The 16028-nt window shown below is 37.2% G+C and overlaps 1 protein-coding gene across 1 annotated transcript in view; it reads right to left on the bottom strand.

The window, feature by feature from the left end:
- Cand1 (Cullin-associated and neddylation-dissociated 1) overlaps positions 1–16028 on the bottom strand; it is a 126335-nt gene that overhangs the window by 72428 nt on the left and 37879 nt on the right. Inside the window, exons 6-8 of the mRNA XM_081755659.1 lie at positions 13058–13220; positions 8203–8352; positions 550–658 (exon numbers count right to left, since the gene is read on the bottom strand). Of these exons, the coding sequence (XP_081611785.1) occupies positions 550–658; positions 8203–8352; positions 13058–13220 (422 nt within the window). The remainder of the gene's footprint in view (positions 1–549; positions 659–8202; positions 8353–13057; positions 13221–16028) is intronic.

The following is a 16028-nucleotide window of genomic DNA, read 5'->3' as shown; positions in this document are numbered from 1 at the left end:
TCATGTATCAATACGTGTATTCATGCCCCCACTGATACGAGTTAGTTTCTTACGCCACAGTTATGTAGTGACTATCGGAGATGATAAAAATGTTCATACCTTATAGAAACAAAGGCTAAAATAATAAAGAAAGGAATAAAATTAAAACAATGGTTTCTTAAAATTAGAGATAAAGCACATATATTGTTTTCATTTTAATAATAAATGCAACTTATTACGCAGCTGAGCACATAGTATAATGTCACAGCGTCAATTATCAAGAATGAACCACCTAATTTGATTATCTTTTTTTTTAAATATATAATTAATATAGAAAGATCATCATTCGGAACCGGTTACTATGATCAAATAATCAACTCATTTTGCATTATGAAAGGAAAAGCTTATAAGGAAAGCATGTATTTTTCCCTTTTTTAAAAAGGACTTCCACTGTAAACAAATAAACAAAAAGACGAACGTAAATATACTTATTAATTTAACGATGTCATTGAATGATAATACCCCTTCAAAGGAAACTGGAATTTTTACTAGTATATAAAAGGAAGTTACCTTTAAATCGTAAAATTAATGAGGGTGAAACGGTTTTATAGAAATCCACAAGCATTTCATGCCTTGTTGAAATGACTGCTTCCAAACACTTGGCAGCTGATCTTCTCACCTACAGCAAGAAAGAAATAAAAGTCCCTGTAAACACATGGGCACTGCTATATAAAAGGACTTCCGACAATATTTTTAAATTACAGAATACTATGTTCAAATATCTTAGCTTATTAATAAAAATCGTCTTATAATCTTAACTTACTAATAAAAAGAATGTATACGGATACCCACTTTTCCTAGTGACTGACTGTACATGGTTGTACACGAGTCAAGAAAAAGTTCTACAGCTTCTGGTCATAAGGTAGTAAACAAAAGGACATACAGGATATTCCACAGCCCTGAAACAGCTTATCAGAATTTTAAATTATAATTGTAAGGTTCCATATATCTTCACACCATGCTGTAACCATGTGTCTGCAGTAAACAAACACACTTCAGACGACAGCAACGAAGAGGGCCAATATTTATCGCCAATATTCGACTTGTGACGCACAGCACAGCAGTCAGCAACATTACGGTATAAAAGAGGAGAGCATATCTTAAGAAGTATCAATCTCTCCCGTTGATCGAACCACCGAAAACCCTAAAGCACCAGGCCATTGGGAACACCTTACCTTTCTCAGCGACGCCTGGTCATCGAGTTCCTTTCCCTCTATAAGACGCACGGTCATTGAGAGGCACCTCATCAACAAATTCATTCCCTCTCTAAGACGCAAGATCATTGGGTTCCTTTCACTTATTACAAGAAACTTTACTTACTGTAAAATATTTGTATTTAAGAGGAACTTTTGTAATAAAAAGGTGATGGGGAAGTCCAATTTCCCGTGTACCGTATTTTGCTCTACCCTGTAGAACAGAGAGAATTTTCCGTAAGACATGTTCGTAGGTTTTCAACACCATTGAAGATTTTATATTTGAATTATAATACGAAATGTTTTATCTTTGAGTTTCCTCAGGGTCTAGATATGATTTATGGAAATAGGAGAGTTGTGTTAGTCTACAGGCAGTTGTTATTCAAGTAATGAATAGTTTTCCAGTCGTTATGGCTTTCTTGCTTTCTTTCTTATAATTACAATTTTATGCGATTCAGTTTCTGAACTTCTTCTAGACTTCATGGTTACGGAATGTTTTTAGTTCGACTGACTAAGTCAAGCATAAATGATGGCTTCCAATGCAGTCATTCTAAACTATACGAGGTTTGTCCGGAAAATACGTATAAATGTTGAATAATAACTTTATTTTACAGGTTGCAGTCACCGCCAGATGGCACTACTGCTGTAGCCAATCCCATCAACGCTCAGTTCGAGTCAAGAGCGCTCTGCGTGTCCGTAGGAGTGTGTGGCTGCTTGTTGAAAGTTACCCTGTTTCACCTGCCGTCGGCATGGAGCTCTCTCTGATTGAGGAACAGGGCATCAACATCAAGTTTCTTGCAAAGCTAGGTAAGAATGGCCGTGAGATTTTTGAGTGTTTGAAACAAGTGTACGGAGACAATTCTCTGAAGGAACCAACCGTGAACAAGTGGTTAAAAAGGTTTCGGGAAGGCCTAGAAGACGTGAAAGGAGACCCTCGCCCAGGACGCCCGTCGACATCGAGTTTTGATGAAAATGTTGAACGAATTCGGACTTGTGTTCTTAAAGACCGTAGAATGATTGCTGACGAGCTGTCAATTCCCAAAACAATCGTTCACGAAATTCTGACACAAAAACTTGAAATGAAGAAATTGTGTGCGAAAATCGTACCGAAGCTCTTGACTCCAGGACAGAAAGCAAAGAGGGTTGAGTGCTGTGAGGATTGGTTGGAAGCAGAGGATAGAGGGGACTTTCTCAACCGAGTCATCACTGGAGACGAATCCTGGTTTTACGAATTCGATGTGGAGCTCAACTCTCAAAGCAAGGAATGGAAGCTACCAAGAGAACCGAGAACAAAAAAGTCGCGAAAAGCAAGATCCAACGAGAAGACAATGTTGTTTGTTTTCTTTGATTCTAGGGGCATTGTTCACAAGGAATTTGTCCCTCCCGGCCAGAGTGTGAACGGACAGTTTTACGTGGAAGTTTTGAGACGTCTCAGAGCTCGTGTGGCCCGAGTTCGACCGGATTTCGCACAAGGGGACAGGTGGATCCTTCATCACGACAATGCGCCCGCTCACACGTCGCTCGTTGTACGTGAGTTTTTGGCCCGAAGCTCAATCACCGTGACAGACCACCCGCCTTATTCACTCGATTTAGCCCCTTGTGACTTCTTCCTGTTTCCGAAATGCAAAATGGTGCTTCGGGGGCGGCACTTGGGAGATGCGGAAGCCATCAAGGCAGAAACGACACGGCAACTGAACAGCATCCCAACTGAAGACTTTCAGCAATGTTATTAACAGTGGAAACGGCGTTGGCAGAAGTGTATCTTGTCTAAGGGAGAGAGAGTACTTTGAAAGAGACCATATTGTAATACCTGAATAATTGTAAAATAAAGTTCTTATTCAACTTTTATACGTATTTTCCGAACAAACCTCGTACTACTTTTGTCGATTGTTATTTTGCCAAAAGTGTGTCGGAAATCACTGACTCTGTAGTCACATTAATTCAACAGCTCACAGCTAGTTTAGTCAATATAACACATGTCACTGCTTCCTTGACAGATACCTATGAACTAGGTTGGTGCGACAGGTGGGAAATCATTCTCTATAAGGCAACCAATGGATGAATCCAGATAATGCGTACAACGTAATGACATACATACATGTTTAGAAAACGGGTTAGGATGCCCAGTCAGTCAGCAGGTAGCATGTTGTTGAACGGGTTGTGAGAGAGTTCACCTGGAGAACAAAAATTTCGAGTGACTTTAGTGTTTAAACTGGAATATCCAGTACATCTAGACTCGATAAACATCAACAATGCATTTGGGACAACAGTGGTGAATGAATGTACCATACATTATTTGTTTCTGAAATTTCGTCCTGGTCACAACACTGAAAAATGAGCGCCACGGCCAGAGACCAATAGCACGTTCTGATTAGCTCCTCAAGCACAGTACAGAAGTGGTTCCTCCACAAGTATTCATGCAATTGCAGAAATGTCAGGGTTACATCATACTATTGTCGTTCGGCGGCTCCGCGCAACCAAATAAAGTGACGAAGTTGGGTTTGTTCCTACCATATGAGCTGACACCAGCCAATGAGGATTGCCGTTCTGAGAACTGCACTTCTCTGAGTGTACGCAATAACTGGGAAGATTTCGTACATTGGATTGCCACTTCTTATGAAAAATTAATCTCCTACAACATTCTAAACGGTCAGAACAACGACATCTCTTTTGAGTTTAACGTCCCATAATTATGCCCATTAGGCTAAGGAAGACGATGATTAAAGCAAGCGATAATGGAAGAAGTGGAATTAAAGTGGAAGGAAACGGGAATACTCTGAGAAAACCCACGGGCATGATGTCCACCACAAACTTACTTAGACGGGGAACGAACCAGGGACCCCACGCACCAGAGGTAAGAGCTCTAGCATTGAGTCATTGCCCCAATGAGAACAATGATTGGATTGTGATCAATGTTCATGACAGCTTTCAAAACTATCCGTCCAAACACAGAACGTGTTGTTGCTTGTATGGAGGTGGTCTACTTTTTTTAACGAGGCGAAATCATCCTGTTGATCGTTAGTGTGCTAAACTCCATGAAATGCACGGCAAATTATTCACAAATGGTCAACATGGTGTCCTTATGTTGTCGCATGCTCCAAGGGCGGTACAGACTCTCGCATGAACTCATCAATATCTATTCTATTCTCCTGAAGTCTTTCACACAGACTACACTTTCTCCGGCATCATCATTATTTCTTGGCAGGAAACAACTTCCTTGGTGATCGAAGAGTGCAACGTGCGGCTGAGAACTCCTGCGCATCACAGACTCCACACTTCTTTCGTAGGGGAAGAAATCGTTAACTTAGCGATGGCAAAAATGTGGTTGCAGTCGAAGAGTATTTTGACTAATCAGATATTGTTTTCTTCTTATTCTTTGAAAATGACACATGTCAATCAGATTTTTCAATCGTATCAACCTAACATGCACAAAAATTCCGCTTGTTAATGTGTTTACGCAGTTAGGATGTATTAACATAGAATCGTTTTAACAGATTCCTCTACTGTTTTCGTTACTGAATTTTAGAATGAAGAACACCAGCTTCTATAATTCATATGAGTTTAATTTGCTCCTCTTTTCACAAAACATTAAAAGCCAAACTCCCTATTATAACTTCTTGGTAGTGACATTTTCAATTCTTTACTACAAAATATCTCAAGATGGTTGACTTTAAGCTTAAGTGTTATTAAAAATAATTATATGTTGTAAATAATTTTATTGCTCGTGTACAATAATAATTTTATTTTTTTTTTCTTGCAAGAATTTAAAAGGAAATGATTTTTTTGTTTTGTTTTGTTTTGTTTAACGTCTAATAGTTATGCCCTTTTGGTTAAAGGAGATGTGACTTGATCAATGAAAGTGAATGATTGTGAAATTAAATTTTTGTACTCCTACCGGGTGTCGAACTCGGAACTACGCGCACCAGAGGCACACACGTTAGCCACTAGACTAACGGGGAGCGCAAGAATTTAAAAAGATATCCATGAAGAATTTACAATAGTGAATTTATTTTTTTAACGTTTTCTGAAAAGAGGTCCAAATTGAGCATTATGTGAATTCTAGAAGCAGTGTCAATTTTAAAATCGGCTAACGAAAATAGCAGATCAAACTACTGAAATGATTCCATGTTAACAAATTCTCGATGCACGAACAAGTGAGCAATGCCGTTCTTTTTAGTGACAATGTGCCTGACGTTACTCTTACTACATTTTTACATATGTACGAGTTATTCTGTCAATCCGATGGAACTATATTTTACGAGATTCTAATGTATACGTGTAAATACGGTTGTTGCTGTCAACGCCACGCGACAAAATTATCGATTTTCTTTTAAACATCACTAAGTCTACTGTTTACGAAACACGGAGTTAAGAGATTTATTGCGCAGAAATAAAAGTCACCACTGCATACTGACCTCTGTCGCGTCACGCCACGCCAGTATTACAAATATGTGTGTCACTGTTAGTATTGTGTGCCTTACTGTTAAAGAGTATGTATGTTAACATCAACAAAAGGAAAATAACACTAGGTGCCATGCCACTTAACAGTGTACTTTTACGTATGTAAACGAACTATTTGTTTCAGAGTGAAAACTATGACATATTAGCACGGAACAACACAATTTTTAGCTCCATAAGAATTCGATGTTTTCGATATTTTCTCAAAAACTAGGCTTGAGAATTTACCCTCGAGCATGTGATTCTGTTCAACTCGATGTATGCTATTGATTGATATCTCTCATTTTTAGAAGATATTAATAGTTAAACAAAAATTGAAGTTTGAGTTAATCATGATTTTGAACTATATTTTACCAAAGGTATACCTACAAAGATGTATCAAAAAGTAAGGTGAATTTGTCTCTAAAGCACAGGGTTTTTTTTTGTGTAGCTAATTAATCTTTTTGAATGTTGCAGATACCAAGGTGAAGGAAGTCTGACGGCAATTACAACCTTCTACATCAACCCGTCTGGTATCTGGAGCAATTTAGAGATGACTCATCGACTTGACCATTACTCCAAGCAGCAGACGTGCGGTGTTATTTGTTTTTTATGGGCCAAGGAACAGAAACCATCTAGCATTCACCGATAATTGGCGAATGTCTATGGAAAGAGTGCTATGTCGCAGAAACAAGTATGGTGGTGCAACGCATTCGTAAGTATAGAGGACTATGACTAGTGTCATAATGATAGAAGTTGCACACAGCAACGTCTGTCTTTGACAAAAACATATGTGACGTCGATGCTGTGAAAGCCAAAGAGTGAGGCTGCATTACACTATAGATGCACTACAAATCTCATATGATTCAGTAAGGAGTATCATCCATGACCAATTTGGCTTCAGGAAAGTGTGTGCGTATTGGGTACCGAAACATCGTAGGTTAAGATCAAAAGCAACTTCGAACGGGCATTTTCCTGACCCACCTCACACGATATGCTTACGAAGAAAATTCATTCCTTCATGCATCATAACGGGCTATAAAACCCCAATACCCCTATAGACACGTAAATGGCAATGCCAGAGCATGACATGGAAACATGTGTCTTCACCACCAGCCAAGAAATTCAAGGCCCAATATATGCAAAGGAAACGACGGCTACTTCATTTTGGAACCGTCAGGGTGTTATTCATGTTGAATTTCTGGTAAAAGCTACGAGTATTATTATAGACATTGTACTGCCAAACTACAGACAGGCTAAAAGCAGTTATATTTCAGGAATGAACAGGGGCACTACCATAGGGCGTATTGTTACTGACTACATGCAGCCCAACGGACCCGTACACGCATCATGAGTTTCAATTGGGAAACTCTTTAACATCATCCGCATAGCCATGATTTTGCTCTTCCGACTGCCATTTGTTTGGACCTCTAAAGAAACTCCTCAACTCCTCCGAGGATGGCGTTTGGATACACTGGAGGTGTCACAAGAGGTTACTTTCCTGATTAGAGAACTTGAAGCAAGATTTCCTTGTAAAGGGCATGGGCGATTTGGTGCCACATTGGAATGCATGTTTGGACCGCAATAGTTCCTTATGTCGAATGGTTAGTGTCACAGTTTCAAATATTTATCTCTGTACGTTTTTTCAATTCACCTTACTTTTTGATACACCTTTGTATATACTGTCGTCTTGCTAGTGTCATAATGAACACCTTGGTGAGGCTATATTTCAGTATCAGTTGCATCTTAATAGATGGTGAGTTTCCAATTTTTAGACTTAAAAACATTCGTTTATCTCGATTTTCTCAAATACTACGCACGAGGATACAGACAGACACACCAATCTAATTTTGTTCAGATCCATCGATTGGTATTATGTTTCATCTTTTGTGTGTGTTAAACGCTAATAAAATTGTAAAATTATTACTCACTTATCCATGATCAGTAATTATATGTAATTTCTTCTCATGTTCTTCTACAGATACATGTTCTTCTCATGTTCTTGATACAGAAGTGTCTTTCCCACAGTTTTGTATCAAAAAATTGACACACTTATTAACACATACCTCGTACGACAGTAGCATGTTCTGTCCATCTTACATGTCTCGACTTCATTATTCGCATGATATTCCTTGATATTTAGTTAATACCTAACATGTTATAAATAACTGGTGTTCAAAGCTATATCTTATTTTTAAATATTTAGTTTTAATAATGTGTATGGACTAATTTGGGAAATTAATATAAAAAAGCAGAGAAAAATAGTTTTAACAATGTACTTCATCGAAAGCAAATTTCCAACAAGTGACAAAGTTCGGCTTGATTTGATTTCCCGTCAGTCCATCAATCAGATGTGTGTGTATCGTTTTTCAATCTAGGAACTATGTATTCAATGAATAGTAATCGACAAAACACAACAACCTAATTTATACACAATTATAAGTAAAATAAGTAAATTTTCTTTAAGCGCAGACTATATATTATATATTCTATGGAAACTATAAAGGAGGGGGTATACTCGACATTTCCTTACCTTCCAACTCATATCATCATCATCTGAGTACTCATCGTTTTCCTCATCTTCACCTTCTTCCTCAGTTTCCATCAAGCCATCCTCCTCCTCCTCTTCATCATAGTTGTAGTTCGGGTCGTACGTGATGTATGAGAGACACAGGTCGGTAATCTACAAGAAATAACACACAGAATCAAAAGAGTCACATAGACTTTAATTGTCAGCGGACAGTTTCCTTTTTCTTCTACATAAGCAACTTCAAGCAGAAATAAAAGTTTACACCATAAAAACAGGGATGGTATCTAACCTCTCTTGGAATATGAAATTCTTAGAGAGAATTTGTATAACTGAATCGAATTTTGTTAGAAGAGTATCAGCTTAATTTTATGGCACATTTACTTTTTTTAACGTTTCCAAATTACTTTCGTATGGCCACTGAAAAATATTATAAGAATTAATCTATTAGTACAAATTAGCATTTTTTAAACAAAATAATGTAATTTTTGTCAAAGCGGTGTTTCCTTGTAATTTTACAGAGGTATTATTCTGTAGACTCTTTTAACGAACCTAGACTCAATGGTACTATCGTACGAACACCTCATAATATATAATCAGCGTGAGCCTCACATAACTATGGGATTGGGGGGGGGGACTTAAATATTGGCAATTATTTATTTACATGTGATATAGAAAGGATACATCTCAAAAACTATTAGCGTCCTTCAATGTTGCATCCAGTCGTGTGTGCAAATCGTTTCCAGATATGTGAAAATCGTAATATACGAGGGCTATTTTTTTTTTCAACCTATGGTGCTGACCAGACAAGCATAAAGATGCGGACCTGTGCACTGTGCTACTGCGTAACTACCCTATCATAACATCTGCCACGGCAAGGCTCAGCACGTTAGTAGGAGTTAAGCTACAGGCGAAAATGAAATGAAATGAAAGTTTTGAGTTTTAGGTCCCACATATATGCCGGCTAGGCTAAAGGAGACGGTGATGATGAGAAATGAGTGAAATGGTGGAATGAAGAAAATGGGAGGAAACTGGAGAACCCCGAGGAAACCCACGCACACGGTTTTTGTCCACCACAAAATTCACTTCGCAGGGGCTGGGATCGAACTCGGGATCCCATGCACCAGAGGTGAACGCTCTACCACTGAGCCAACGCGGCCCCTTGAGCTACAGTGATTAAACATGGCTGCCATCATTGATTCTCCCGCCAAGTGTGAGTTGCGAAGCGTCATTCGTTTTCTACAGGCAGAAGGGAATAGTGCAGCAGAAATTCATCGCAAAATGAGCCGTGTTTATGGTGCATACTGTATGAGTGAGGGTGTTGTGCGTGAATGGTGTAGAAAATTTAAACAAAGCCGAACGGATGTTCATGATGAAGATGGACAAGGACGCAAGTCTGTCGCAAATGGCGAAAACCTTGTTTAGCGAGTGGATCAACTGGTTTGAGAGATGCGGAGTTTATCACCAGTGAGTTGTCTGTAGATTTTCCGGAGATTTCAAGGTCAGCTCTGTACACCATTGCAACAGAACACCTAAGCTATCGAAAACTTTGTGATCGCTGAGTTCACAGAAAGCTGTCTGAGGAGCACCAAAGCACAGCGCACGCCATCAGCCTTATTGTTTCTCACACATTACGCTGATGAAGCGGAAAAGTTTTTGAGCTCCACTGTGACAGAGGATGAAACATGGATTCTTTAAGACAATCCAGAATCCGAAGAACAATCCAAACAATGGATGCACAAACATTCCCCACAAAAACCAAAAAAAATTAAACAAACGTTCAGCAACAGGAAAACCATGGCGACTGTTTTCTGGGATCAGAAAGTTGTATTGCTTGTGGAGGTTATGGAGCCAAGGACTACGGTCACTGCAAATGTGTACTGCCAGACATTACGTAACCTGCGGCGAGTCAAATAAAACAAAAGAAGGGACATGCTGTCATCTGGAATTGTTTTGATGCATGACAACGCGAAACCGCATACTGCTGCCGTAACCAGGCAGCTGCTTGCTCAGTTTCAGTGGGAAGTGTTCCAGCACCCGATATACAGCCCGGACCTAGCGCCTAGACTTTCATCTTTTTCGACTGCTGAAACAAGGTCCTGGAGGACAGCACTTTCGCACCAATGGAGAACTTCAAACTGTTGTGAAGACTTATCTCCATACGCTGGCGGCAACCGTTTATGAAGAAGGTATTGGAAAGCTCGTTCATCGATATGACAAATGTCTTAATCTTTATGGTGATTATGTGCAGAAGTAACTCTAATTGTGCCGGGAATCAAACCTGGGTATCCCACGCTAAACGCGCGTACGCTAACCGCTTAGCCACGAAGGAGCTCTCCACATACATTAGTTTGGTAAAATGAAATGTCGAAAGTAGAATTAGGAATACGTAAGAGATTCCAAAGATAATAAATTAGCTGTATCAGTATTATTCAAATACTTAATGGAAAATAGCCACATCTTAAATAAGGTAAAATACTGCGTTATAACTCCTTCCAAATTGAAAGATCCAACTACGTATCTTACAGTAATTGGTAAGTATGAATTACAGTACCAATGTGGCACACAATTACGAATCAAGACTAAGAAACCACAATTAAACAGAGATAGAGGCACTCCGAGTAAGTGAGATTATATTACAAATTATAGGATAATAAACAACAAAATTTAAGTGCTTCACGACAAGCAAACTCAAGACACTTTTCAATAAAGGGAATTCTCCCTACATCAGACAGTACCTACTCAAGACTTCGAGACTTTGGAGATGTCAACACTGATTCCAATATAGAGGAGTAACCTGAAGATCCAAATAGTGTTAAGATTTTTCCTCTCATGATATATCAAGGACGTACGTCTCTTCAGTCTAATCCTTCCATTTCCACAGATTTAACAAGAAAATGGAGATATGTAACTCCAATTAGCCGACAAAATTTTCTTCTAATATAATCTACCCTGATGAAGATTCTAGCACCAGTGGAAGACGAAGCGAGATGTTATGGGAAAATACCGGTAACATATGCACAAAATACAATAGAATATTTCTATTTTTTACATAATTACAGAAATACCAAAATATACATATAAACGCCGGTTTCTTAATACTACTACTTTCTGCCTACATACACAGAACTATCGTTATGAACACTCTCTTAACCCAACAGTACGACGGAAACAACAACTCATAATGATATGAAACTTGGCTGCGACATTTTCAACTATTTCAAAGTGAACACCAATTTAAACGTGAAACTAGAAGATGACTAACGCAATGGACAACCTAAATCTTTCGCAGTGGACAACCAGGTTTGGCTCCATCAGACATACACCTATTAAAAATGAGTACGATGTGGTACTCCAGGATTAACGACTGAAAGTGAGGAATATCCCAGAAGCTATAGGCACCGCAGGTGAACGAGTATATCACATTTTGATCGAAAAACTATGCATGAAGAAACTGTATGCAAGATGGAAGCACGCCGGGACTGCTGACACTTTAACAAAAACAAATCAGAATGCAAATTTCTAAAGACTACTTAGCACATTTTAAGATAATTCAAACGCATCAATTCATACTCACTCATGAAACAAAGAATGCAGTACTACACTCCAGAAACGAAACAGAAATCAAAACAATGAAAACATCTTAATTCTCCACCTTCAAAGAAGACCGTATGTGTGAAATATGTCAGAAAGATCTGGACTTCAGCTTTTTTGGGATCTAAAAGATATCCTTCTCATTCACTATCTTGCACATACTAAATCTGAATACTATAGAAACCCCTTGGTTCAACTACAGGGTAACACAACAACGGGTTTATCAAAAAAGACTAATCTTGCATTACTATAATGGTCGCCCCCTATAGGTACGCCGTTGCAATGGCTAAAATCAATGATTGGAGTAGATTTGCTGCCACATTCACCCTATTTACCAGGTTTGGCTATATCAGACTTCCACCTTTTACCGAAGATTAATGGACTTCCATTTCCTTCAGACGAAGAGCTTACTCAGGAAGAATATTTTGGATGCCTGGTTCCCGCGATAGCATAAAAGCTTTTGAACGTAACTGAACCAAAGTATCATTTTATTATTATTATTCCCAGCAATAAGTACCGCCGCCAATTTTCATGTAAATTGAACAAAATCATTATTATGCTTCTTACATTTTATCAGATTTAGAACAATTAGGCTATTTATACCAGATATTGTTTGAATAGTAGAACTGAAGATATGCATCTTCGTTTCCTTTCGTTTCTTCTGATAATTAACAAGAATTCGTAAACTTAGCTAACCAACAAATAACAATGACAGAGAAGAAAAGTTATCAATATTAGGCATTAAAACGCTACACTCTCAAACACAGTAAACTATTTCCTGTAAATTTTATAAGTAGATATGAAATTTCGCAAAAGTTAATTTCTTTGTAGGTAAACTGGGAACTTGAATACCTGTAATAACTCTTTATTGTAGATGGGCAATTTTGACTTCTCAAGCGTCGGTTCTGACAAATAATACCGCAAGAGTAGTTCAAAATGTGTAGCTGAACGCACTGATCATGCAATTCTGTTCCTGTGTTTCTTCTAACTTTTAAATTTGCTGAGCCTAGATATCAACGGTGTTCTACTAACTATACCACTTTCAACTAAATCCAGTTGTTAGTTATTCAAGAGCCCATACTAACACTTACTTCAAGTATGGTATCTTTCAAAATACCACCTAAGTTTCCACACAATTTAAGATTCACAACACAATTTTACCTTTTTGCCTGTTAACGACTGAATAAAAGAAATGGGGTATTACCTTCTAAGCAATATCTCTAACAGAACTATGTAATTATGAAAACTAATAACAATCAAAGCTTACCGATTGTATATGTGGAGTTATTTCTTTCGGACATCGATGAACGAAAGATTCAAAGGCTTGCAAACAATATTCACGGAGCTCATCATCTTCCTCTCGGCTGTACTGAAGGATCAAAGGTACTACTCTCTCAATATGCTCACCAAACCTGTGTCCCGCCTGTCGGCTGTAGACAAATAAACAAGTAAATAAATAATATATATATATAAAATCAAATTTAAATATTATTTACTTATCTATAGAGAAAGTTTTGGAGTCACTTTTATAGTAAGACTATCCATGGCTTTGGATTGATTATTATAACAAAAGAAACACTGACCAAAGCTTAAAACACACTTTATTTTAAATTATAATAACGGTTTCGGATATCTAACATATCTTTTATATATATATATATATATATATTGTCCGAAGAAAGATATGTTAGATATCCGAAACCGTTATTATAATTTAAAATAAAGTGTGTTTTAAGCTTTGGTCAGTGTTTCTTTTTGTTAAGAGAAAGTTTGTTCATAACTAATCGTTAAAAATACAATAAGAACTTTCTTAGCTATGAATACACTTTGAAATATTTTATGATAAATAACAGAACTAATAGCCATATCCTCACACCATATTCCCTAAAGGTATGATGAGTTCGATAAATTTCACAACATGAGCGATTGGACTAGAGTTAAAACATATTTGAAAGAATGAACATTTGTACTGGATGTTTTAAATTCAGTTATCGAATTTCTTGTACTTTCAGTTAACAACTCTTTTTGCAATGGGAGAGAGAATACGAGAGCAAAATCAACGACAGAATAGAAATTTAAGAATTACAAGTATAAAACGTTTTCACATTACAAACATGTCAGCCTTCCTATTGTTTTTATTTTAAATTTATTACTATTTCTTATATTTACATTACAACATTTATTGAGTTCATTTTAAATGTAAAGATTTCAGTAAAGATTTTTATAATAATAATAATAATAATAATAATAATAATAATAATAATAATTATTATTATTATTATTATTATTATTATTATTATTATTATTATTATTATTATTATTATTATTATTATTATTATTATTATCTCCACAAGATATATCAAATTCGCTCGCCAAAACTATAGTTAACGAAATACCAAAACTAAAACGGTTAAATAAAAGAGTTCTTACTAACAAAGAGGCTATTGACCTCGATTCCGTTGTTGGTTTATTTGTTAAAAGTTTTAGTATAGCAAACTGCACTTAGAGATTGAAAACACAAAATCATTAGTCCAAGTTGCAGGTTGCCGAGTAAGTTTCCTTTCTTTCTTCTTTTTGTTTTAAACGTTTATCTTGTTTGTTTTTCTTCAAGATTTTTAATAGTCACTTTTCTTTTGATGCTTTGTTTGCATGATGAACACTTTCTGGAGGCTATAGATGTCTTTTAAATTGCGGTTTCTCTATTTATCACAAAGATTTATCTTTTCAGTGTACATAATACAACGATATTAATGAAATGTTTTAAAATCAAGAATTATATGTACTCAGTTGAATTGGCATGAGTATTTCATTGTTTCTTAATCACAAAGGTTAACTAAAATTACCTTTTAAGCGTACATAATATTTATGTTACACTATATATACATAAGGACGCAAAATTTCCGGTTGCCATTGGCGACTAGAAATTTAGAGCTGGCGACCAGTGTTTAGTAGGAATAGTTTCTGCCTAAACTCACAGGGATGTGCAGTTTCTGTTTCGCACGAAAATAACTGTCACTGAGTGAGAGAAAACACGGAATGTGAAGTCTTTCTTTGTCAAAAAAAGGCCGGAGGGGGGAGGGGGTACCTCTCATAATTTGTACGTGAGAGATACTGGCGATCATCATTTTTGGATTGGCGAATGCATATATACAATCTCCTCCTGGTAAATCATGACAATATCTTCTCCGTAAGTCGCAGCTTGGTTTGGATGAGAGGTATCTGGATAGGAGATGGGGTTTCCTAGTTTCCTAGCCAATTATATGTTTCTCAACAAAAAAAGAAATATTTCCAAAATGCAATAGATCGTGAAAGCGATAGCCACTTGAACAAATCTTTCGAACAAAACAGAAGAAAGTTGACGCCAAACAAATGGAATTTGTACTTTGGTTAAGTTCTACGAAATAAGACTTTTAATCCCATTCCCTTCCATTACGAAATATTGGCCAACAACTCAAAAGTATAGGACTTGGCCTACTGGCTATGAGCTGTGTGTCTTTGAAGAACAAAGTTCCACACTAATTCCCGGTGCATTGAACACACAACAATGGATCAGACCCCACTTCGAACGGTAGGTCTGTTCTACAAGAGCCATTTTTTTTTTCTTCCCTAACACCCGCTAACACACTACAGAATAATCACATAAGAGATCAAAATGGGAACAAGATCCAGTTGCTCATTAAAGGTTACCTATTCTCAACAGCAACTGACAGTTGTGACAATCAATAGTTGTGAAATATTAAGCTTTAAAACATAGACTGTAATCGAAACCGCTGCCAAATGTAATTCGATTTTTTCAGGCGCTGATTTTGAAATTTTAGAAAATTTAGCACTCAGTTCAGAAACTGTTCATCTATGCCTTCACTATACATAAGAATTGGCGTTCCCTTCTACAAAGCTGTCTGCCGATATAGTTTTCTACCCTTGGCCACCCTTGTTGTAAACATCGGAAAGTCCTTTATTCAACTCTGAAGCAATCGTAACACAGCAATCACAAAGTTCCCGCCATTATCATTACTCATTCAGCGATGAATTGTGACTAGAGCATCGCTACTCTACAATGACTGAACGGAAGAGTGTCTCTATCAGGTAAGAAGGCGGCGATGTCCAATTGTTTTATCCCAGTTTCATCATCTCACGTTGTTCTCTTGAGGTTTAACTGAATTTGAAATAAAATAGCCCTCGTATATAGCCTCCATGCTGAGAAAGAACATAATTACACATCAATAAAACAACAAGCA

The sequence above is a fragment of the Thermobia domestica genome, chromosome 4, assembly GCF_964235325.1.
Source record: "Thermobia domestica chromosome 4, izTheDome1.hap1.1, whole genome shotgun sequence".
NCBI classification, from domain to species: Eukaryota; Metazoa; Arthropoda; class Insecta; order Zygentoma; family Lepismatidae; genus Thermobia; species Thermobia domestica.
Note: the sequence above shows the minus strand (reverse complement) of the source record. Positions and strands in the feature narration are given on the sequence as shown.